At 42.2% G+C, this 25,603-nt stretch overlaps 1 protein-coding gene across 2 annotated transcripts in view; it reads right to left on the bottom strand.

Moving 5' to 3' along the window:
* Nucleotides 1–267: 267 nt before the first annotated feature.
* The window catches only part of LCP1 (lymphocyte cytosolic protein 1), a 40,091-nt gene continuing 14,755 nt past the window's right edge, over nucleotides 268–25,603 (bottom strand). Inside the window, exons 2-17 of one of the 2 annotated variants that reach the window (XR_012158976.2) lie at nucleotides 24,968–25,057; nucleotides 22,244–22,407; nucleotides 21,581–21,710; nucleotides 21,101–21,233; nucleotides 19,050–19,131; nucleotides 16,549–16,714; nucleotides 14,633–14,775; nucleotides 13,044–13,139; nucleotides 12,270–12,465; nucleotides 9,494–9,572; nucleotides 9,174–9,288; nucleotides 7,436–7,569; nucleotides 6,486–6,609; nucleotides 4,802–4,926; nucleotides 2,803–3,083; nucleotides 268–286 (exon numbers count right to left, since the gene is read on the bottom strand). Coding sequence is in view for 1 of the 2 variants with exons in the window: in XM_073344553.2 (XP_073200654.1) it covers nucleotides 2,951–3,083; nucleotides 4,802–4,926; nucleotides 6,486–6,609; nucleotides 7,436–7,569; nucleotides 9,174–9,288; nucleotides 9,494–9,572; nucleotides 12,270–12,465; nucleotides 13,044–13,139; nucleotides 14,633–14,775; nucleotides 16,549–16,714; nucleotides 19,050–19,131; nucleotides 21,101–21,233; nucleotides 21,581–21,710; nucleotides 22,244–22,407; nucleotides 24,968–25,034 (1,887 nt within the window). In the remaining variant the exon portion in view is untranslated. Of the gene's footprint in view, nucleotides 287–1,555; nucleotides 3,084–4,801; nucleotides 4,927–6,485; nucleotides 6,610–7,435; nucleotides 7,570–9,173; nucleotides 9,289–9,493; nucleotides 9,573–12,269; nucleotides 12,466–13,043; nucleotides 13,140–14,632; nucleotides 14,776–16,548; nucleotides 16,715–19,049; nucleotides 19,132–21,100; nucleotides 21,234–21,580; nucleotides 21,711–22,243; nucleotides 22,408–24,967; nucleotides 25,058–25,603 lie in introns of those variants that run through there. The other variant, XM_073344553.2, reaches the window with a different exon arrangement.

The raw sequence follows: 25,603 nt of genomic DNA, 5'->3' as shown, positions 1-25,603 counted from the left end.
TGCAGGCCAGGTCCAAAGTGCAGACTTCTCAGTACAAAGCTGAAGTACTTGTTCCTGTAACATCTGGTTCTCGGTTGTCAGCTGTGTAATTTGGGCCTGCATCACTTGGTTGTCTGCCTGATGGCAGGCTACCTGCTTTGGTGATTCTGGCACCCATGTAGTGGGGGAGCTCTTCTGCTTGCATCTTTCCCAGCAGAGTCGACTCTGGGAGGCTAGAGGTCCATGCAAACTGTTAGGGATCGGGAGGTAGACAGTCTGACCTAGTGGTCAGAGCAGGAGTCAGGAGCTGGAAAACAGAGCCTAGGGTCAGAACCAGAGGCAGACACCAGATGCCAGAGTCAAGGATCAAGCTGGAATCAGAACCAGGAATCAGAGCCAAAGGTCAGAATTGGAGTCAGAGGCTGAATACCAGGGCCAAGGTTCAGAGCTGGAGTGTAAGAACAGAGGCAGGGATCAGGAACACAGCAAGAAAGCAGGCACCAGACAGGGAATCAGGGCTTGGGAGTCAGGTGAAAAGGCAGGGTCCAGTGTAGCAGCCAGCCAGGAACTCACCCAGTTGCACAGACAATTTTCTGTGCCTCTTTCTGGCTTAAGTAGCACAGCCAGACCCATCAGTGGGAGTGCACACTCCTCCAGTCAGGACTCCTGTGGGTGGTGCCTCTGGTGGGTCTAGGTTCCATTAATCACTCAGACTAGCTGCTACTAGCATGCTGCTGGATGACAGCTGGGCTACCAGGGTTGCCTGTGGACCTGGGTTTGAGAACCGGTGATTCCCCAAATTATGCTTCTGTGCAGAGGAATAAGGGGGTGGGATAAGACCCTCTGTTGACTCCCTGCATGGGAACTAGGGGCCTGAGGTGGGGTTGTGGACCAATACTGTCCTCCCTGCTCAGAAGTGGCTGGGATGAGGTCTGTTTTTCATAATGTCAATCATACCTAAACGCTTCATTAAAAAATGTTCTTCTGCTCTACCAGCACATCACATGATGGGATATATAATGACGTAATGAAATGTACCTTTCAAAATCTTTACTATACAGTTAGGGCCATATTCTGCAACCCTTACCCACACTGAGTTGCACTTGATTCCATCAGCATTCCCTTTTCAATCAAAAGAACTAAACACAAAGAACCAGATTCTGCTATCCTTTTGCCATGCCTTACCAGGCAAACCATCTCACTTAAGTCATTAGGCCCACTCAGAGAGTAAGGTAGTACTCAATATGAGCAAGGGAGCAGAATCTGGTCAGGAGCAAGTTACTACTCCAGATGAATACCGGTGGCAGAAACTAACCTTTCTAATCAATATTGTACACCCAACAGCATATTTCCATTACAAAACAAACAAAGAAGTAAAGTTAATGTTGATGGCTAGTGTCCATAAGGTGGGAAGGTACTGAGTGGTGAATTATATAATGCTGTACAAGTCCAGGGTGCAAGTCTACATATATTGAGTTCCAAGAGTTTGTTTAAAAATCTGTATGTTTCAGTTGCACAAGCATACAGTACTTATCACACCATTAGCACATACATCACTGAAAGGAAAAGCCTTACATTTTGACTTGTAGAATGTTTTATTTAGAGAGGCTTTTCACATCACTGTATATTTATTCTCCATTAAGGCAATTTCGCAGGGGGAAAGAATGTGCATTAAGGCAAAACTCTCTTCTTTTGCATTTGAACTACAGTAGAATGCACTTAATGAGCATAACCATGAATACCACATGCCAAAGAATAGATTCAGTGCAATGTATTTCATTTATTCGAAACAGATAGGGCTAGATCCCCAGCTAGAATAAACTGACAGAGCTTTGTTGAAGTCAATGGGAGCTATGCTTTTTTACCCCAGTTGAGGAAATGGGCCCCAATTCAGTAAAGCACTTAAACGTGTGCCTAATTAAGATACGTACATGCTGAACTGCCTTGCTTAATCAGGACCCTGGCCCCTTGTGTGTTCAGTAGCATACCTTTTATTGTCTGCAAGCCTGTTCGAAGTTGTTAGCAGGGCTGAATTATTGTTTGATAAATAAATCTGTCACTATGTGGCCTTATGTTCACTTCACTCTGGTCCCAGCTGCTACTTGAGTAGACCTCTCCTTAAGTTCTTTAGCACAGAATTCATTTTTAAGGATGTTCTTGCTTCGTAACGTGCTTATTTTTAAAGCATGTCATGAAATAAAAATGAATGATCATCTTGCACAACATGGGCTGTGAAGGTCTCACAGAATTAGGATGCTCTGAGGGCCAGACTTTTATTCAATGATTAATGTTATATTCTGCAAGTAATGCCACTGATATCACTGGGACTACTCACTGTGTAAAGTACTACTTAGTCTGGATAAGTACACCACAATAGGGCCCTTAATTAGCACTTGTGTTGCCAGAAGAGTTTCCCAACTAAGTGGATTTTACTATCGCAGAAAAATAAACACTGATAAGGACACTATGCAGTACCTGCATTGGCTTAAGGAAATCTCTTTTGTAGTTCCAGGTACAAGCTGAAGGAAAGCATATAGTATTTGTCACAAGCATGAACACCCATAACAGAGTTAATGTAATATTTCACAATCCTGAAAAAGCTGTAAACCTGATCCTGCTCCCAAAACAAAAATGCCAGGTGACCTCCAGACAATGCCTTAACAGCCATTAATATCAGCATATGTAAAGCTTGTGTTGTTTGGAAACATATTCAGGAAGCAGAAAAGGCTACATCTAGCAAAGGGGATAATGTGGCAAAGAAATCAAGCACATTGCTGTTCCATACAGAACATCGTAGATTGCTTTGCTGAATATGCATGTCACCTTTTATATGATTTGGAACCTTGTCTAGCATTCATGCTTTGGAAAGCACCGAGTCTGCATATTTCCTTGATATCTGAGTCTATGAGGAACATTCAGTCTGAGGGAGTCAGGGGGCATATACCAGTCATGAGTATCAGTCTTTTATGGCTTAAACTTTCTTCATTCCTTTTCCCATAAGGCAAGCAAACACAGTCATGACCATTTTGGGTTTTACTTCAACCAGGTCTTCTGGAAGGGCATAGACTCTTGCTCCAATTTTTCTTGCCATGGAGATGGCATATCTATGGTGGAAAAAATTAAAAGAAATGTAAGAAGCAACCTTAGTAATCAATTTATTTAACAACTTCTTGTGCTTCATACATATAAACAGTAGAATGGAGGTGAGTTCAACAGTGACAGAGAACAGGAGAGTGCACAAGGTTTCAGATGAAAGATCATGAGTTTGGTTTGAACTATATTAAATTTAAGGTGGTGGCAAGATGTCTAGATGCAGATGTCGGAGAGTGAAGCCAAGATTCAAGATTAGACGGAGGGAGACAGACCAGAAGTAGAAAGGTAGATTTGTGAGTAGTTGGCATATGGATAGTAGTAGTTAAAGTTTTGTGAGTTGATGAGTTCACCCAGATATAGGAGGTAGAGTGAGAAGAGGAGGGAACAGAGACCTGTAGGACTCACATGGGACATAGCAGAAGGGAGGAGGATGATACATCAGAAGACATGCAAAAAGAATGGCCAGGGAGAACGAGTGTTGGGAAAAGTCTAGGGAGGATAATCTGGGAAGCAGGAGGGAGTGATCTGCAGTGTCAAAAGCAGAAGGAAAGGTCAAAGAAGATGAGAATAGCTTAGGGACCCTGAGATCTGGCCAGGATCAGGTTAGAGACCTTAGTGTGAGCAGTTTCAGTGGAGCAGAGAGGTTGGAAGCCAAACCAGAAGGGACTGAAGATGGAGTTAGAGGTACGTGAGGCAACAACTGCAGAGTATTCAATAAGCTTCTATCTACGGACTTTTATGGCCCCCCATCACGATCATATCTGAGTGCCTCCAAACACTAGAGAAGAAGTGAATCCATTAGGCAGTAGTTATAGGTGGGATTAAAGGACAGGAGACAGCAGAGCATACATCTATTGTGAGATGAAGGAGTCAGAGGTGAGGGTGATATTCCTAGAATACTTTTTGGTTCCTGTTTTACATAAGTACAGTTTATTAATGCTACATAAAGAGAAAAACTGTCAGCCAATCTCTTCCCCGATTTATGTCGGCTGCAATCACTTTGACTTCAGTGAGGCTGCATAGGCAGAATTTGGTCCTTTATTGCCAGCTGGAGTTTTCCTTTGGTGAAGAGACTTGACAGGTAGGGGAAGGAAGTGCTGAATTTCAAGTATTTTGTTTTAAAATGGAAATATATCTGTGATTAATTCCACTCCTGTAGTATAGCAGTTCCCATCCTGAGGCCCATGGGAGCACTGGTGACCTGCAGAGAACAGGCTGGTCAGATGGTGGTGGCTCTCCACTGTCTTTCCAGTCACTTCTACTGGTGTCTAGGCACTTCACCACAAAGAACATAAACCTGTAACTCAGCTGGAAGCAAGAAGGAAGAGCCAGCCTGGCTACCTTTACAGGGGGTGCTGCTACAGAGGAGGGGGATAGCCAACAGGAGTGGCCCTCAGGGCCTGGATTCACCAGTGGGACTGGAGCTGCCATCCACCAGAGTGAGAAAGGGCTGGGGCAACATGCTGAGGGAAGCAGAGGAGAACAGAACTAAATAGCAAGGACGCATGTGAAGGAGAAGAGAAGTAGGTAACAGGGAAACATGAACATGAGGAGAGGGGGAGAAAGGGGCCATGTGAAGAGACACAAGTGTAGGACGCAGTGAAAGGAACAGAACAGCTGGGAGGGGGAGATGAAATACAGATTAAAAACAGACAGTGTGAGTATCTTTTTTTCAAGAAGAACAAACATAGTGTAATGCAACCCCTAGTGTCCCATGGCATGCACATACTTAGCATTATTAAGTTTCTCTTCCTCATTCAAGTCCTCTGTTTTCAGAAGGTCATATTTGATGGAACCTGGCTGAATGGCATCAATGAGATCCAGGACTGGCATGCTTGTGCTGATTTTGCTGTCCTGCACAGAGGGAAAATACAGTTAGACACAAACACAGATTGACATATGTCCTACAAAGCCATAATCATGGCTCAAGGACAGTGGATGGGTCATTCAAACGACATACTGTTTAGAACTTTGCAACAAGCAGCAGGAATTCTGTCCAGCAGGAGTTGGGCAGAAGAAGAGAAAGGTGAGATGGAGTCAAAAGTAGCTGCAATGGCCACACAATAACCCCGGCATGGTTATCTTGGCGCTCCATTTCAATATACATGTCACAATGTTATTGTATCTATAGCAGGGGCGCCAGAATGGGGGGTAAGACCTCTGCCCTTCATCTTCCCCCTGAGGCCCCGCCCCCAGCTGGCCAGAAGCTGGAGCCTGGCCTGGATAAGAGCTTCCTGGGGAGCCCAGGCAGCTGTGGGGGGAGCCATGGACCCTCCATCTGCCCTAGGTGGAGGGGCCCGAGAGCAGCCCCTGACCCGTGTCCGCCCAGGGCAGATGGAAGGTCCGCAGCTCCCCGCAGCTGCCCCGGTGGCTCTTACCATGGCCTGGCTGCAGCTCTTCAGCCCCCAAGGCCCCACCCCCAGGCCAGCCCATAAGCGGGAGCTGAGTCAGGATAAGAGCCACACAGGCAGCTGTGGGAAGCCACAGAACCTCCACAAGTCCTGGACAGAGGGCCCAGGGGGAAGGGACATGGATTGGGGGTTGCTTTTGGGCCCCCCACCTTGGGCAGGTGGAGGGGCCCGGGCTTTCTGACTCAGCTACAGCTTTTGGCTTGGCTGGGGGGGGGGCGCGCGGGCTCAGAGGCAAAAGGAGGGGTGAGGCCATGGAGGGCGCGGGGATTTGTCCCCCCGCCACACACACACACTTTTAGGAAGAATCCATCACCCCTGATCTACAGGCAATGATTTTGTGTCACAAAAATTGAATGCCGTGAACAACTATGATGACCACAGAATACCAGGACATTGTGTGAGGTATCATCTTTTATTGGACCAACTTCTGTTGGTGAGAGAGACAAGCTTTTGAGCCACACAGAGCTCTTCTTTAGGTCTGGGAAAGGAACTCCCAGCTTCACCAGGCTGCTCTCCCAGACCTGAAGAAGAGCTCTGTGTGGCTCAAAAGCTCTTCTCTCTCACCAACAGAAGTTGGCCCAATAAAAGATGTTTCCTCACCCACTTGTCTCTGTAATATCCTGGCACTAACATGGCTACAACTGCGCTATATAAGACATTACTGTGCCATTCACTGGCTCACTACCGCCCCATTCACTGATGAAGTGACTTTCCAGCTGTGCGAGGCTGACAATAACGGTCAGAGATTAAAACTCTCATTGTCACCTCACTTGGCATAAAGGTCCCTTCAGGATGGATCCAAGCAGGTTATAAGGCTTCAGCTTTTGAATGTCATAAACACAGTAATTTTAAAAAAAGTCTTTTTCTACTTGAACTAGAGATGAGCCTGAACCGAACCCCCAGATCTGAACATCCCTTGAAAATGCAGTGAAAAATAAACAACAGTACACACATGTAACCAGCCGGGGTCCCAAAACAGAGACTTATCATGAAAAACTGTACCTTGAAACTACTGATGACGGAACTTTTTCCAGCTTCAGTCAGTGTTTCGTTTACCCAGTTGACAATGATGTCGTCATTGACTTTCTGTCCACCACCAATATCTTCCAGGATACTCAGCGTGTACCTTAACACAGAGGACAAAATGCTGATTACTACTTCATGCTTTATAAAAAGCTTGACATTGTAGCATGGTGTACCTGTAAAACCTGACTAGGGCCAAATGCTGCAGTCTTCACTCACAACTGATTCTGTTCTCTCATGTTATGTTAACTTATACAAACTACAGGGCTGAGTCTCATTTACACTAAGGCCCCTTAACAGTGCTCCGGCAGCATCAAGGGGCTTCAGAATAGGTACAAATTACATTCACTACCACGTTAAGGCCCTTTTATATGGCTTGAGTGGTGCAAAGGGGCCGTAGCGTAAAGGAGACTCAGGCCCACAGTATCTAAAAATAATAATAGATGTGTAGACTTTGAGGCCAGAAAGGACCATTGTGATCATCTAGTCTGACTTGCTACATAACACAGGCCGTAGAATCTCACCCTGAGATTCCTGCATCAAGCCAAATGCTTCAGTTTGAGCTAGAGCCTACCTTTTAGAAAGACACCCAGTCTTGACTTACAAACTGTAAGGGATGGAAAATCCACGACATCCCTAAAGGATCTAACAAGGTGTTTCCATAACAGAAAGCAAAGATCAGGACTTCTAACTACTGTTTCAGCCCTTGACCTTCCAATGTTTTCTATCTCTCCTTTCTTGGTGCAAAGACCTGCCTTTTAATTATTGTCTGTGAAGGGCAATGAACACTTATGTTGCGATACAGACAATAGGAATAATAATAATAATAATGGTATTGATCCTCCTGTTCACTGGTGAGTGCTGGCACTCCATTTCCATGGAATCTCTCCGTACCAGAACAGCAGTCTGTATATGTTCAACGAGCGTACCTTCTCATTAACTGCCAGATCAAGGCAAGGGTTAGTGTGCGATTTCCTTCATTGAGATCCTGCCCAGCAATTCCAACGAGGGAAAACTTGGCTTGATTCTTTCCCAGATCCACTGCGTAGTTGCAGTTTTCAAGCTGTTAATGACAGAGTCAATTAGTGTGCTTCGGAAATGTGACAAAGTTGCTGTTCAGGGCATTCCTGCTATCTTTAATTGTTACAGGGAACTTAGGCCAGATCCTGCCAATGGATCCAGGCAGGCAGCTCCATCCAATGTGGGTACAGGGGTTTGGCCATATTTAGCATCTGGCCCTTAGATACTATGGGGATAGGCACCTTAGACAAATCTAACATAGAAATGCTATTGTATATCATCAGAGCCTAAATGCCATCACACAGACCAGGAAATATGGAGACACAGTGTACAGCACTGTGCAATCATGCCCACCTCCAGCAGCGCAGAGTGATTGTGTGGGACAATAACTGTGGTTTTCAGCCCCTAAGACTTAATGTTTCAGGTCTTTTAATCACCTTGTGCTGTTTCACGCAAAAATAGTATGGGAATGTTCCAGACCAAAATTCCTCACTGAGGTAGCTGGGAGAAAGCTGGGTAGTTAGTGGAGATTCAGAGGGAAACTCTTAGCCAGCTTGTCAGGTATCTATGTCAGGAATGTTTAAAATCTGCTTATTTCTTACATGTGGTAGGAGGTGATCTGGAGGGCTGGAATGAATGTGGGTGTCACATGACTCATCATGGACATAAATCGGGACTTGTGATTAGAGCGAATTGGATAGTGGGAAAAATTATTCACTAATACATTTTTAAAGATTGATAGAAAAATGTCAAGTATCTTGATATCAAAAATAATGTTTGACCATCCATCCAGCTGGTGAAACATTGTTGAGTTTATTAGACAACTCATGGAAAATAGACACTGATTAGACTATAAAACTATAATTTGGTTGGATCTACTTATGACTTGAGAACAATGTCTGCTGGCACATGCAAGTCCCTACACAGACATTTTTAAGCACAATCATCTGTCACATGCAGATGCTACATGCTATTGTTTGCATTTGAAAGAATACAAATGCTCGTGTCTGCAGGTGCAAAATTACATACACACAAAAGGAGGTCAGATTGAGAAGACTTTGAAAATGTAACTCACAGTAACAAAGGCAAATCATACTTTACACTTTGTAATTTGTTGATTAAGGACTCAGTTTCATTTTCGAACATGTGCATAGTCAATATGTAATGAGTGGAGGGATGTATGGTTCCATTTCTCTCTATGGGCTTGTCTACACTGGCCCACTAAATCAATGCAGTGGCGTCAATTTTGTGAGTCTGGTGAAGACGTGATAAGTCAATGGAAGATCGCTCTCCCATCGACTTTAGTACTCCACCTCCCCGAGAGGTGGAAGCATTAGGTTGATGTACACTTTTTTCACACCCCCCCCCAGCAATGTAACTTACATCAACTTAAGCAGTAGTGTAGATGAAATGGAATAAGAAAAGGAGTACTTGTGGCACCTTAGAGACTAACCAATTTATTTGAGCATAAGCTTTCGTGAGCTACAGCTCACTTCATCAGATACTCATGAAAGCTTATGCTCAAATAAATTGGTTAGTCTCTAAGGTGCCACAAGTACTCCTTTTCTTTTTGCGAATACAGACTAACACGGCTGTTACTCTGAAATGGAATAGATATCCTCATAAGAACCATGCCATTTTTTTTACCTTCTTCATGTTACCACCCAGCTTAGGGTATGGTGGTTTGTTCACTCTGTTCCAGTCTACCGGCACTTTAATCTTTTCATAAAGCTGGAAGATAACCATGGCATCTGACAGGTCACTGAAACAATGGAAACATATTGTGCCTTATAATGTGAGCAAGGTATCCTATTTAACCATTACTAGAACCATCACATTTTCCTAAAGAATGAAACGGAGGCGTCTGTTTTCATAAGGACTAGCAATGTGTTCATGTTTTCTAGAAACATTTTTTTCTTAAGACGTAGATCACATTAGTCATCTAAAGGAAGGATAACTTTCCTTACCTATATAAATGATTGACACGGGGACTAACACCCAAGGAGTTCATCCAGTTCCTAAATGTCCTCTCTTCCCTTGTTTCACCTAAAATAATAAAATATCAATCAACAGATCCTCAAGACAAGACTTCAGTGAAACAAACTTTTTACAACAAGGAAAATATAAACACAGATTTTACTGTATACTAAAATGACATGTAGCATGAGATATCAACAGGCAGTGAAATACAAAAATACAAAACAGTAGGTAATGTTCTGTACATACTATATGCATTGTCATATTCGAGCAGATTGTTCTCAAACTTACTTAAGAAATTCAACTTTAGTCTGTGTTGAGTCATGAGACATTTCAGCATGAGCTTTGTGAGAAAGTTAGAAGCAATCAAAAATACAGATTTATGAAGGGTTGCCATCTGCAGTCACACCACCTAAGAGATTTATCTTGTATGGAGCTGAGCATTCTTCCTCAATCCAGCAAAGCATTTACTTAACTTTAAGCACACACAAAAATCTCACTGACTTCAATAGGACTATTCATAAGAACATAAGAGACGGCCATACTGGGTCAGACCAATGGTCCATCTAGCTCAGCGTCCTGTCTTCCGACATTGGCCAATGCCAGGTGCTTCCGAGGGAATGAACAAAACAGGTTATCATCAAGTGATCCATCCCATGTTGCCCATTCCCAGCTTCTGGCAAACAGAGGCTAGGAACACTTCAGAACATGGTTTTGAATCCCTGCCCATCCTGGCTAATAGCCATTGATGGACCTATCCTCCATGAATTTATCTAGTTCTTTTTTTAACCTGTTATTGTCTTGGCCTTCAGAGCATCCTCTGTCAAAGAATTCCACAGGTTGACTGTGCAGTGTGTGAAGAAATGCATATACTTATGCTTAGTTTTGAGCACATGATTTATTTTGCTGCATTGGGCTAGAAAGACGAGCACTTTGCAAAACCACGCTGCTACTGTAGACTGGTGAAATTGCATTTAAGGACTCCTTAGTTGTTGTTGTTGTCAGCTACACAACAATATTTAATAGAAGTGTCACACTAAGCATGTGCAAAAGCCTGCTTTTCATTGATTATAATTTACCCATATTTTAGAATTCTTCAGAAAGCTATCAGTGACTGTTGCTGATTGATGTCTAGACACATGCAAAGTTTAAAGTTTTGCATTCAGAGGTTTGAGAGTTATTTGTGCACAGAAAACGTCTCTAAAATATTAGCAAAGAGGGAAAATTATACTTTTTTTCTGCTCATTTAACTTAAAAATGTCCAAGCAGAACCTCTTCCCAAAAAAATTCAACTTTGGGCTGAGACCAAGCAGGAAGTTTCAGTCCAAACACAATTTTTTAGGAGGTTTAAATACAAAGGAAATAAGTTTATAATGGGCATTTCCAAGTTGTCATAGTGGATAAAATAACTAAGGTCAGCTCACAATAACTATAAGCCACACAGATATTGAAGTCATTCAAGTCAATAAGCTTAGGTGGCTCAAGTGCCACAGAAGACAAGAACTCACTTAGCTCAGAAAGGAGGCATGATGTGCAACAAAGCGAACTGTGCCTTTCTTATAATAACTCCATAAGAGATTTGTCTAGACTAGAGTTTTTGCTCTTGTTTTAACTTAACTGTTTGTTAGTTAAATCAAGTTAATTGACAAATATAATTGTAAATGCTAGTCCAGACATCCCATAAATGTTTGTTCCAGGACACAAAACTGGAACAATCATTTGTGGAGTGCCTAGAGTAGCATTTGCAATTGTGTTTGTTAACTTGGGTTAACTGGTAATCATAGACTCATAGGACTGGAAGGGACCTTGAGAGGTCATCTAGTCCAGTCGCCTGCACTCATGGCAGGACTAAGTATTTTCTAGACAAGGGGTCTCAAACACTCGGCCCGCGGAGTTATTTGCTGCGGCCCGCCAAGCTCACTGCCCCTCCCACCCTGAGTTATTTCCTGCGGCCACCAAGCTCCCCTCACCCGCCATCCCCGTCCTTCCCAGCGCGCTGTGTCCCGGCTCCTCTGCCTACCTCCAGGCGCTTCCCACCACCAAACAGCTGTTTGGCGGCACTTAGCATTTTCTAGGAGGGAGTGGGGAGGAGCAGGGAGCCGTGCACTCAGGGGAGGAGGCGGAGAAGAGGGGGGCAGGGCAGGGATTTGGGGAAGGGGTTGGAATAGGGACAGGGAGGGGGTGGAGTTCAGGTGGGGACTTTGGGGAAGGGATTGGAATGGGGGTGGGGAAGGGGTGGGAAGAGGTGGGGCAGGGGCGGGGCCTCATAGAAAGGGTGGAGTGGGGACAGGGCCGGGGGCAGCGGTGGGGGGTGTCAGTGATACGGCCCTCGGGCCTATGTACTAGTCCTCATGTGGCCCTTGTGGTCATTTGAGTTTGAGATCCCTGATCTAGACCATCCCTGACAGGTGTTTGTCTAACCTGCTCTTAAAAATCTCCAATGATGGAGATTCCACAACCTCCCTAGTCAATTAACTCTAATTTAAACAGGACTATGAATCCTAGTCTAGACAAACGAAGGAGACATAAAGCCATAATGCATTCAAACAAATCCACCTACAGTGAAGGGAATCAACTATATTCTGAAGCCACATGCAAGTAACATACTGCAATATCCCATCCTCAAACCTGCCTTGGCTAATGTTGCACTAAGTACATGTCACAAGAAAGTTGAGCTAACATCTGAATTACCCAACCAGGTCTCAGTTACATGTTAAAAGTCAGAGGACTCAGTTGGATGCCACTTCTTATTTGTATTTTCCTTACCTTCAATAGAACTCCAGTCAATGTCCTGGTTCTCTGGTTTTTGGAGGGCAGGATATCTGTTAAATAGGTTGGCAATGAAAGCCAAGTTTAATTTGGGGTTGCCACGGACTACATCTGTAGCAGTAACAAACTGCCGGCAGCCCAATCTCTCTGCTTGCTGCAACATGCACTCTGCCCTCTGGATGTCATCCTTCTCCTAAGAGATATCAAACACCTCAGTCAGCAAAAACATGAAAATATGTTGACATCCAATAGCATTGAAATATCACACTCATAATACACATGTACGTACTGTCTCTTTGCATACTGCTGCTATAAAAACTACAACACATTCTTGTTTAAATCCATAACATTTTCCTTTTCCACATTATAAATCACGTCAATATCTGCAAATTTGCTTTTACCTAACATCAATGTGCTACACTATGCAACATTAAAATGCATGTTTAAGATAAATCTTATCACATAGGATAAGCTTGAGAAATAACCCAGAAAAATGTCCGTAAACATATATTGGTTAAGTATTGCTAATGTGTCTAACTGGTTCGTTGGCTTTTAAAGCTTCTGTGATAACTCATGCTGGATGATAGTTTGTTATCATTAGTACAATCTAACCTAAAACATATCAATTTAATTCTGCATTTTTGGTTTTTGAATGGAGGATTACACTCCAATGGTAAATCTCGTTTGCTTGTTTAGGTATTACAGTGCATCTCAATGTTTCCTAGGTTCTATAGATAACCGTCATAAAAATGTTAGTGTATATCATCTTACCCTTAATCCTGTCATGTCAATAGCAATAGCTGGAATACCTTCTTCATTTCCCTTTGGGGCAACTTGGTCCAGCAAATGGTAATAAGCTTTGGAGTCCTGCAACAGACCAAGAAATTAAAGGGGTGGAAAGTTACATCGAAAGCCAGGTTTTGCATGCCAATACTTCCCATGAACAATGAGCAAGCATGCTTTGTTTTTATTACATCAACCATTTGACAACATAATTAAATTAAACAAACTGAAAGCATTTAACAGTTTCCATGTATGCCTTCTGGTTTGCATATCTGTTTGTTTTATAAAATAATTCAAATGTGAAATATGGAAAAGCTGGAAGCATTAAACACAATACTACATGTTGCATTTATGAAAAAAGGATAGAATGGATTTAATATGAACATATTAAATTAGAGATATGAAAAATATACCTTTATAAGGCTGTAGAAGTCAGTCAGCTAAAGGTTTAGTAAAAGAACAGACAGAAGTTTAAAGCAGAGTTTAAAGAAACATTGAATTGGTCACAAAGTAGAAAGTAAAGTTTTCAAGGACAGATATTAAAGCTGACACCAGTTAACAAGTATTTTTCCAGAAAAAGGCTAGAACAAGACAAAGATTTCACATACTGTTTACTTTCATGTTTTATAAAGCATAGTGTTGGTTCCATGTGTACAAAAAATTAACCTCACGTCAGAAATCATCTTAAACATAAATACAACCCTTCAAATAAAGATTCAGATTTAAAAAAAAAAAAAACCCAAGAAATTGTTACTATTTAGATACATGGGAAAAGGCTCCAGGTGATATCATGCAAACCTTTACTGCCGAGATTTGTCTTCATTTGCACAAGTGATTCCATTGAAGTTTCCAGATTTCTACCCAAATGCTTCCTTGTAAGCATACATTCATTGTATACATATGTATTTACAAAAGAGGCAAAGCTGATTAGAAGTAGTAAATAATTACATCGGCTGAAATCCTGGCCCTGTTGAAGTCAATGTTACTTTATATTTTCCAACATTGATGTGACATAAATCATAGTTTAGATTTAATTAGCTACATTCTATAACTCTCCAGCCTGCCTATGTAAGGATCCCACAGCCCTTCTCCAGGCAAAATATCTATTGAGTTCAAACAAATCTATTAAGTTCAGTGGAAATTTTATGCCTGAGGTGACTGCAGAATTGGGCTCAAAATCTTTCATATTTTCTTCCCATTCTTATTTGTTATTGGGTGGCTAGCCCAAGCCTCCATCTGTGTTTCAACAGCCAGATTGTTATTTTTCGCATGCTAATACGAGTGCTGCCAACACAACTCTGTCTACCCCAGACTGGGAGGCTCATCCCCAGCTGCAGTGTAGACATACCCTAAGGCCCTAACCCTGGAAACACCCTACCTACATGGTTAACTTTAATCATGTGAGTAGTCCTATTGAATTGAATGGGACTATTTACAAGCTTAAAGTTAAGCACACACATATGTGTTTTCAGGATTGGGGCTTAAGCCATCACCTCCAGGTGAAAAAGCTCATCCAGAGGAGAAAGCTGAAGTTTGGGGTTGTTATTTTTGCTGTAGCTGATCAGTGTTTCTCATACCTTGATGTCTGAGCTGAAGTTATTGATTTTGTTGCACCCAGCGTTCTCCAGGTGATAGTTAGCCCACCTCAGCAGCAGTTCCTCTGGGGATAATTTCATCAGATCCTCTAGACTCTCTCCTTCACGCAGAAGGGCAATCAGAGCTGGGCAAGCACAAAATTGAAAGAAAAATAAACACCATGCACAGGAATATCTGTGCTCTTAACTTATCCTTCTTAACTGCCTTTACTGAGCAAGGGCCTGATCCTTCTCCCACCGAAGAAAATGTGGGAGATCAGTGTGTTTATATATTTGAGAGGCTCAAGTAAAACGAAAGCTGTCACCTGAGTCTGCAGTTATTTTATTGTTAAGGATTTAATTTGACGTTAGAGATGTTACAGCCATTTTGCTCTGTTCTGGGCAGTGTTTTGCATAACTGCAGCATCGCAGAATTGCAAACCCAGCTTCCTCCTGCCGTGCTCAAATAAAAAATGTTATTCTACTGGCAGAGTTACATTTTGGATTTTTAATTTTGTTTTTCTATTTCACATGCCATACATTCTCAAATGCGTTTGGTTTTCATTTTATGTTAAGGAGCTACATTTTACATAGACAAAAAATACAACACAATGTATTAGAGCATTGTTCATTCACAAGTGATACAGAATGCTTTCCAGCTTTTTACACACTAAAAGTGCAAAGAAAAGTAACATCTGTAGCTTACAGTGTATTGTCTCATGTATGTAACATCTACAGATGTGGCCGGTCAGCGGTGAAGCGGTGAACTGTTGTCAAAGGCTAAGCTTCAGGAAGAATGAAGAGCATCAGTATGGAGAGCAAGGCAGTTTAGAAAGTAGGGAATGAATACTCCAGCAGTTCCCAGCTGTGGTTTATGGGTCACTGATAGTTCCTGGAGCAATGGCTGGTGATTTACAGAGCTGGCTGGTCACCTGGGGCTGGCTCCCTCCTTGTTTCCAGCTGTTTCTACAAGTGGCCAGGTTCTTCATTGCCAGGAGAGCCTGGAGGCCTTTAAAAACAGCTGGGAACAAGGAAGAGGAGTGAGCTTTGCTGCCTTTTCTAGATACCATCACTATATATAATAAGTGAAAGAGAGGAAAATGGAGCCATTCTCTGCAACTGGAGATGTCAGTGGGGCTGCCAGCACTCAGCAGGACAGCAGTGTGCAGGGGAGAATGAAGAAGGCGAGCAATATGTTCAAGGGAGACGGCAGAGGCGGTGAGGGGGAGGGGGGCTATAAGAAGTGCTGATAACTGGGCAACACATCCAGGGGAGAAGGGAAAGAAGCAGCAGGAAAAAATATGGTTGGAGAGCAGTGTGCATGTGTCATGCTGAGGCAAGTTCACACAGAATTTTTAAGAGAAGGGAGATTTGGCTCTGGATTCTGAGAAGTACAGGAAACCAGCAAGGCTTCCTGAGTGTGGCATGATGTGCTCCTGATTCCAGGTGTAGGTAAGGAGACAAGGATGCACATTTTGGTTGGACTGAAAGTATGGGGCCTCTGGGCTTATGGAGACTAGAACTGGGGGAAGCAGAGTAGTGAAGAAGAGAGGCAATGAAGACTTGACTAAGGGCAGGTCTACACTACAGGGCTAAGTCGACTTAAGTTACACAACTCCAGCTACGTGAACAGTGTAGCTGGAGTCAACGTACCTTAGGTCGAGTTATTGCAGTGTCTATACCTGCTGGATTGACCGGAGTACCTTATGCTTCTCATTCTGGTGGAGTACCAGAGTCGACAGGAGAGTGATCGGTGGTCGATTTAGCAGGTAAGACCCACTAAATTGACCCCCGGTGGATCGATCACCGTGTGTCGATTCCCCCAGTAAGTGGAGACAAGCCCTAAGAGTCCACAGGACTCGTTGAAATAACTCTTCTAAAGATGAGAGCAGTGGTTTGAGAGAGTGCACCGCATGTACCTTCATTTCTGCTGAGCTCAATGTCGGCAAACAAGCCAATTTTGATAACTTGCCATAAGAGGCCCAAGACCAGGTAAGGTTTCCCCTCTTTTAAGTCTTCAGCCCCAATGTTAACAACATGGCACCCGATGGCTGAGGCAGAGTTCAAGGCAAGGTTCAAATTTTCCTGAAGAAAGAGAGAGAGAGAGGTTTCTTATTTGGCAATAACTAAATAGTGGAGGGGAGGGAGGAGGAGAACTAAAGAGCAGGTGGTGAGGGGAACTCAGTGGAAATACAGTGAGCAAAATTAGATATAACAATTTTCAGATCAGGGCTTAGGGTGTGATAGCTCAGAACTCCCAGGAGTAAAAGCAAGTCCTGTGCCCTTCTGCAGAACAGGGAACCTCTCCTTTGCAACATGGAAAAGCTACCATTTCTTCTCCTGAAGTATTACAAGACATTGGACCTTAAGCCCCACACTTGTCCTGTTCTGGATATTGCTCATTCTGGTGTTTACACCGGTGGAATATGGGATGAGAGAGAAAATCCATATTTTGAGGCATGTGGGGTGGAAAAAGGAGCTTCCATATATCAAGATGGTGGGGTGAAAAGAAGAAACATTTCAGGCAGGTGGCTTTTTTTTCTTTTCTTTTTTCAAAGGGGCAGTTTGAATCTGCTCAACGGTTTGGGTTGTTCAAATAAGTCCCTGGGGAGATGGACTATTGGGCAGAGGGCAGGTGAGGCAGGCAAAGGTGCATGACAAATGCCATTTGTTTTCTGGCTCTGCAATTTATCATATGGATTTCACCACCATGAGTGTGAGAGGTACATTCAATTAGGTAGAAAATACACCGGGACACAAAGCGTAAATTGTCATAAACTGAAAAATTTATAGCATTTAAAAAGAATCCCCCTCTCTTTATTTGACAGTTGTAAAAGGGTTAAGTTAAAGCATATGTTATATTGATTAAATCATATCTAAATCTGACAGGGATTGATCTGTGCTGCATCAGTAAGATGTGCTGCTGACCAAGAGGATTAAAACTGAAAAAATGTGGACTGCAGCCCAGAAACCCAATTTAATGGCTTCTAAGCTTACTTGAGCCTGGCTAATGTTCCATTTAATCAGAGTAACTGAAGGCTACAGTGGGTTATGTGTACATATATAGTAGATATCTATTTATATACTGGTACAGAGGTACATATATACACTGTATAGAACGATGTATCTCTACATACTGTTGTAAGGGAAACAGAATAAACTTGAATTTAGATCTTGGCAGGTAGAATTTTGTTTTCCAGTTCATCTTTAAATAATGAAGGTGTGCACACACGCACGCAATGTACATTACAAAATGAATCCAACATGCCGGTTGAACAGATAAAAATCACAAAAGAAAATGCAAACGCTAAGGGCCCAACGGCGTTAACTCAGCCATCTTTCACATATGTGGTATTTTCTAGAGCAAGGATGGCCTTTTGATTAAGGCACTAGACTGGAACTCAAGAGATGTGGGTTCAGTTTCTGGCTCTGCCACAGAATTCCTGTGTGACCCATGGGCAAGTCACTTAATCTCAGTACTCAGCTGTCATTTAGTCAGGGGTGAAAGTCAGACAGTATGGGTCTGTACGGCGTACCAGTAAAAAGTGGCTGCCAGGACTGGCCTGTACGCAGCTGACATTAAAGCACTGCTGGGGTAGCGCTTTAACATCGCTGCCCCTTTCCCCACCCCCCCCGTCAGGGGTCCTGCTGTAACAAACTGTTATGGACCCTACCGGCAGGGCTGACGACGGGGTGGGTGGCACAAAAGGGTCAGCAACGCTAAAGTGCTGCCGCAGCAAAGGACGCTGCTTAAAGCGCGGCCATGGCCGCGCTTTAATCTTGTTGCCCCTTTTGCTCCCCCTCCCCCCTCCACGGGAGCCCCGGGCGGTGCAGGCCAGGCAGCATGGATGGGCTGGCTGGGGGAGGCTGACTCCCTAGCCCCGCCCCTTCCGCCCGAGGCCCTGCCCCTACCATACCGGTAAGTGTTTACTTTCACCTGCATTTAGTATTCTAGCAGTTAACCCACATTTGAATTTGTCATTGTCTTCATCTCATCCCATCTGTAGTATTCATAGAATCATAGAATATCAGGGTTGGAAGGGACCTCAGGAGGTCATCTAGTCCAACCCCCTGCTCAAAGCAGGACCAATCCCCAATTAAATCATCCCAGCCAGGGCTTTGTCAAGCCTGACCTTAAAAACTTCTAAGGAAGGAGATTCATTAGGCACCTATCACTTAGATCCTAAGATTTATACCCTGGCTTAATTATAAGCACATGAGTAGTCCCATTGATTTCAATGGGATGATTCTCAAGTTCAAAATTAAGCATGGTTGTAAATATTTGCAGAATTGCAGCCTGAGTACCCTACTTTGCCACAAACTGTGTCTGGCTGCATTGTGCAGAGCTATGAAATGTATAGTATTACACCTAATTAATTACATAACAGCGACTCAGCATTTATACTTGATGTTTCAGTACCTGTATAGTGAATGGAGTGAGCTTCTTTTTGTTGATTGTTCTTTCATCAATTGTATCTGGCACTGAAAAGTTGATCATTTTACTGTAAATTAAAGAATAAACACAAGTGAGAAATACGTCATTATGCCTACACCAAAGTCATTTTGAACCTTCATCATAATATCATAGAATTGTAGGAGTGAAAGGGACCTGAAGAGGTCATCTAATCCAGTCCCCTGCACTCAGGGCAGGACTAAGTATTATCTATTCTAGACCATCCCTGACAGGTGTTTGTCCAACCTGCTCTTAAAAATCTCCAATGATGGAAACTCCACAACCTCCCTGGGCAATTTATTCCAGTGCTTAACCACCCTGACAGCTAGGACATTTTTCGTGATGTTGAACCTAAACCTCCCTTGCTGCAATTTAAGCCCATTGCTTCTTGTCCTATATTCAGAGATTAAGGAGAACAAATTTTTCTCTCTCTTCCTTGTAATAACCTTTTATGTACTTGAAAACTGTTATGTCCCCTCTCAGTCTTCTCTTCTCCAGACTAAACAAACCCAATTTTTTCAATCTTCCTTCATAGGTCATGTTTTCAAGACCTTTAATCATTTTTGTTGCTCTTCTCTGGACTTTCTCCAATTTGTCCACATCTTTCCTGAAATGTGGCACCTGGAACTGGACACAATACTCCAGCTGAGATCTAATCAGTGCAAAGTGTGGCATGTTGATCAAATATCCAGAGACTGAATTGACCACAGGACCTTGCTTAGTGCATTAAAAAGTCCAGGAACACCAGTAGATAGTCTCCTCCCCGCCCCCCCACAGACAGACACAGACACACATGTACTGCAATATTTTAGCACAGCTTTTTCCTAACCAGTGGAGGAATGGAAGGTGACAGACAGATATATTGAATAGTGGCCAAAAAGAGCAATAAAGTAAACCTGTGTGAAATTCAAAATGTTAATTTTGTGGAAATTCATGTCAAAAGATTCACTGTTTCACGTTGCTTTTCACCCTCTACCTCCAAAGACTTCATGCAAAATTTGAAAAAATAGCTATTTTCATTGTCCACAACTGCAAACAAATCCTCAGATTTACACACATTTTTGACACAAAGCCATCCATCTTCACTCAAAAATGAACCAGTCTGTACAAAAATGGTCTCAATTTTGCTCAAAAAATAGGCAGACTTCAGCAGAATTTCACGTTCATAATAAAATATGAAAACCATAATTTTTGCATCACAAATATTTTGCATGCATCTAGATAGGAACCCCCTAGAAATGCCCTGTCTCAAGTTTCTTATTACTATTACAAAACATAGTACATAAGAAAAAGACCTACACGTTCATGTGTTTACTGGGCATGCCTGACATGGAATTTTCTCTTTGTATCTAACAATATAGTTCTTTCATAGTAAGTTGTAAAGTCTTGGGCTGCTCAGAGTCCTTCACATTTAGGCAGGTTGGTTGTGTTTCAGTCTCATTTAATAGAAAAGGTAGAACCATCTCCTGAAGCCCTTACTAAGTTATTCCATTCTTATCTTCAGCAAAATGCCCATTGTGCCAAGTCTTGAAGTCCTTATTCATCTAAATCTCCAACTAATCCTACATAAGAATTGTATATGAGTAAGGACTGAGTGAGAACTTCAGGATTTGGCCCATGTTGTGTAATGCAGGACATTTCAGATATGCAAATAAGTATATAAAACTCACTGGGTTCTATATTCTGAGGTCCTTACCCAGTTTTTATTCATTTTCTACTCAGGCTCATTCCTGTTGGCTTCGTTATTTCTCCCCTGATTCTAATGGACAGAGACAATCACTTTTAACATATAAAATATCTATTTTTCAATGATAAACAATAGTTTGAAAAAACCTTATAATCTCTTAAGAGAAAAAATGTGTGAGAAAGAGAATCACTAGGGCCCTGATCCTGCAAGAATTACGCACATGCCTAACTCTAAAGGCAACGCAACTGCTTGTGTACTTCAAGGTAAGCACACGCATCAGTTTTCACAGGGTCAGGGCCTAACTGTGTAGGGAAACATAGGTGGTATTTACCACAGCACGATGCCATCACCAACCGCCAGGAAGAGGTCATCAGTGTCTGGATTCATTGGGAGCACGTGTCGGCAATCAGGGTCATTCTCTAGGGCTTTGTTAATCCAATTCACAAAGGCGTACTTTTCTTCTTCTGCAAGCAAAAGGTCAGATCTATCAATTTGGAGCCTAAAACTTTTACCAATTCTCTTGACATGAAAATCTCAGTTCTTATTAAAAGTGATTTGGTACCTTTTCTGACACTTATCTATTCCACCTGAGAACCGAACAATTATTTAAAATTAGGGAGGTTGCATTTTTGGCCAAAATACTGCTCTTACTTCTCCTCAGCTTTATTACAGTTTGTCCAAAATATGCCTGTTCTAAGTCTCCCTTATCGATACGGCAATTTCCTAAGGCTTTTCACACTGACAGTTGCGAAATGATCTCCAAGGGACCATTTAGTTGCAATTACTACCTATATCAATTGACTCTACATACCCGAATAAGAATGTTGGGTTCCAACACTGGACTGTTCTGAAGTTCCACCGATAGCACAAATCCCCTCCTTTTTATTGATTGCTTTTCGAAAGGTTTTAGCCACATCTGTGCTCTTCAGGCCGTGGAATACCTTTCAAAATACAGAGAGTGATTTTAAAATTGCAAGCTATAAAACTATGAGCTTTTAGGTTGTAAATTTCTTGGGACCATGCTGTCCTCTATGTCTTTTTCAGAGCTGAAAACAATGTGGGCATCGAATAAATAAATAATCTGTAATACTAACAATTATTTGAATGGGCACTCTCAGCAAGAGTTCACACTTGTGGCTGCCTTAGCAGAATTGGACCTTATAATTTTTTTATATTTTAACTAATAAATAGGAAGTTAAAGAGTATTAGGAATCTACAGAGTCTTTGTATTCTGGAGACAAGCCCTTAGAAGTTTAAATTTTGAACAGAGGTAAGTGCAATTCTGAAATTTCCATCCTGCAGGAAATTCCAATACTTCAACATTTGTTTTTGTCCCAGCTTGCGGAAACTGCATTTACCACTGAAAAATCATTTTGACAGAAAATTTCTGACCAGCTCTAGTTTTGCAAGTTAGACTGTTTTTTTTTCTGAATTTCTTTTTAGAGGATATTCTCCAAAATAACATTTTACTCACTGCAATAAATTCATCAAAGCTGATTTTGCCATCATTGTTTTGATCTCCCGTGGCCATCAAATTCTGAGTGATTTCTCTGATTTTATATCCTGGCAGAGGCAGATTGGCTGCTTTGAACAGCTCTGTTAATTCACAACTGCTTATGAAACCATTTCCATCAATGTCTGTAAAGGAAAAAACAGCTTAATGAACCTGTCTGCACAGAAAAGGTTTTTTTCAGGAAATATGAATTATGTGTAATGATTTTTTTAATCTTATAACAAAAATATAGTAAATTGTTTTTAACAATTGCAGTGACCTTTTCAATCCCAAGGAAAGTTTATAATGACCATGAAACAAAAAAAGAAGGAAGAATCTGTATGTTAGTTGGATATATGTTACAGTAGCAGCGCGATATGTGGATGTATTCATAGTTTGAATTTATTAAATTTACACTGAATTAATGGTTTTACAAAATAAACAAAAACAAACTCAAAACCAAAAGTTATTAGCCTTCTCCTACTGCATTCTTTTATTAAGGGCTAAAATGAGAGTGTGAGTTAGGCAGAGATTACCCTGTCTGTAGGAGCATTTCTGAAAATACGCAAAATGACTATTCACAAATTGCTCTCAAATGTGCAAATTACGCAAATGAGAAAAAATTAGTAAAATCATTTTATTTCTCTAATCTCTTTCCATGACAGTATCCTTGCATGTTACATGTAACAGTAGTAGGCAAATAATAACAGAAGTATGATTATTCCAATATTGTCCCATTATTTCATTGCTTCTCATTTTGCTTTGGATATTGGTGAGGGTCCTGTACATACAAATGTTTAGCTATCAGCAACCCATAGCATCAAAATGCAGAACTGTATGGAATTTAAAATGAAACATTCTACCTCAGTTGCCTATTGTGATTTGTAAAGATTTTTAATGAGGGGATTTATATTTTGAAACTATTTAGATGTCATGTAGACAGATTTTTTCTTTGACATATGAAAATGCTAGCAACTTGTTATTTGTAATAAACTCTCCTATACTCTCAGTATATATATTATTGTCCCAAATGTTGTTTTGTAGTCTTCATTTGCCCAAAGAGAGATTTCAAAGAAGTATATGTTGTGATTTCCTGAGTTGAGCTGGAAATTGACCATGTCATGTGCAGCAAAGCCACATAGGATTTACATTTGAGGCTGCTTCTTAGACAAATTAGAGGATTGGACCTAGACAAATTAGAGGATTGGGCCAAAAGAAATCTGATGAGGTTCAACAAGGACAAGTGCAGAGTCCTGCACTTAGGACGGAAGAATCCCAGGCACTACTACAGGCTGGGGACTGAGCGTCTAGGCAGCAGTTCTGCAGAAAAGGACCTAGGGTTACAGTGAATGAGAAGCTGGATATGAGTCAACAGTGTGCCCTTGTTGCCAAGAAGGCTAATGGCATTTTGGGCTGTATAAGTAGGAGCATTGCCAGCAGATTGAGGGACGTGATCATTCCCTCATCTGGAGTACTGTGTCCAGTTTTGGGTCCCACACTACAAGAAGGATGTAGAAAAATTGGAAAGAGTCCAGCGAAGGGCAACAAAAATAATTAGGGGACTGGAGCACGTGATTTATGAGGAGAGGCTGAGGGAACTGGGATTATTTAGTCTGCAGAAGAGAAGAATGAGGGGGAATTTGATAGCTGCTTTCAACTACCTGAAAGGAGGTTCCAAAGAGGAGGGATCTAGACTGTTCTCAGTGGTACCAGATGACAAAACAAGGAGTAATGGCCTCAAGTTGCAGTGGGGGAGGTTTAGGTTGGATATTAGGAAAAACTTTTTCACTAGGAGGGTGGTGAAGCACTGGAATGGGTTACCTAGGAAAGCGGTGGAATCTCCTTCCTTTGAGGTTTTTAAGGTCAGGCTTGACAAAGCCCTGGCTGGGATGATTTAGTTGGGGATTGGTCCTGCTTTGACTATGACCTCCTGAGGTCCCTTCCAACCCTGATATTCTATGATTCTATAATTCTTAGCAACAGAAGTATGGATTAATATGGGATTGTGAAAAGTGTCCTTTCAATGTCTGTTTCACAGTGAAAACAGAAACTAGTAGAGAGAAGAGGACCTAGAGAGAGGATCAGGACTGAGAAAGGGAAAATGCTTCGTAGCAATGAAAGGACTTAATGGCTGAGAATAAGTGAGCTGTGAGAGACAGAAATGCATATCCTTAGAATCAGGGGAGAGAGATGGTCCGGTGTAAGTAGAGAAAAACAGAATGGGGCTTAAAAGTAGAAAAGGGGATATGAATTTAAAAACACACCTAGAGCACAAAAGGATCAAGGAAAAGGGGCTGTACATTTGAGGTTTTTTTAATTTGCCTTTGTTTCAGTTTCCCTAGGGAATGTATTATGTTATATCAAAAATCCTTGTTTTGTCTTCTCAGTAATTTGCCTTGAATAAATGTTTGGGTGAAAATGCTTTAAAATACTTCATGTTTTCAAATTATTTCATAAAACCAGTTTCGCAACCTTCTGCTGTCTTCATCCAGCAAAGGAATGCCAATACTATACTTCCAGAAAGCTACTGCAGGCTAAAGTGGTTTTATTTGAAAAGGACTGCAGTTGTATGAACATTACTTCATATAGTTTCCATTTCACAGTATGACAGTACTGAAGCATGGCTCATTAACTGAAGCTGGCCAGTACAGCGGGATAGAATACAACTTTACCTCGTGTCGTATGTTACATGCTAACTGTACTCACCGACTTTGTTGAAAGCCTCTCTTAAGTCTGTCATCTCTTCCTCTGAGATGTGTGTTGTTGACGCCATTTTTACTTCTTTGAATCAGAAGTCTGCAGGAAAATGCATGTTATTAGTTTGTGTCTTTTATTTTTAAGAGTCAGAAGTTCAAAGCAATTTCACTTAGAAGTTACAATGAACAGCATGACACAAAGTCACTGCATCATTCTTCATAATTTACAACACGGTTTCCATCTGTATCCAGGAGTGTAACTAAGAGGTAACCTTTTTCGATCCTATAGATCAGAGGTGGCCAACCTGTGGCTCCGGAGCCACATGCGGCTCCTTGTAGAGGCACCGACTCCGGGGCTGGAGCTACAGGTGCCAACTTTCCAATGTGCCAGGGGGGCTCACTGCTCAACCCCTGGCTCTGCCACAGGCCTTGCCTGCATTCCACCCCTTCCTGCCCCCTCCCTTGAGCCTGCCATGCCCTCGCTTCTCCCACTCCCCCTCCGAGCCTCCTGCATGCCATGAAACAGCTGATCGGGAGGTGCGGGGAAAGAGGGGGAGGCGCTGATTGGCGGGGCTGCTGGTGGGCGGGAGGCGCTGGGAGCGGGGTGCGGGGAGCTCACTGGGGGGCTCCTGACATATTACTGTGG

The sequence above is a fragment of the Lepidochelys kempii genome, chromosome 1, assembly GCF_965140285.1.
Source record: "Lepidochelys kempii isolate rLepKem1 chromosome 1, rLepKem1.hap1, whole genome shotgun sequence".
Lineage (NCBI taxonomy): Eukaryota > Metazoa > Chordata > Testudines > Cheloniidae > Lepidochelys > Lepidochelys kempii.
This window is presented reverse-complemented; position numbering and strand designations above follow the sequence as displayed.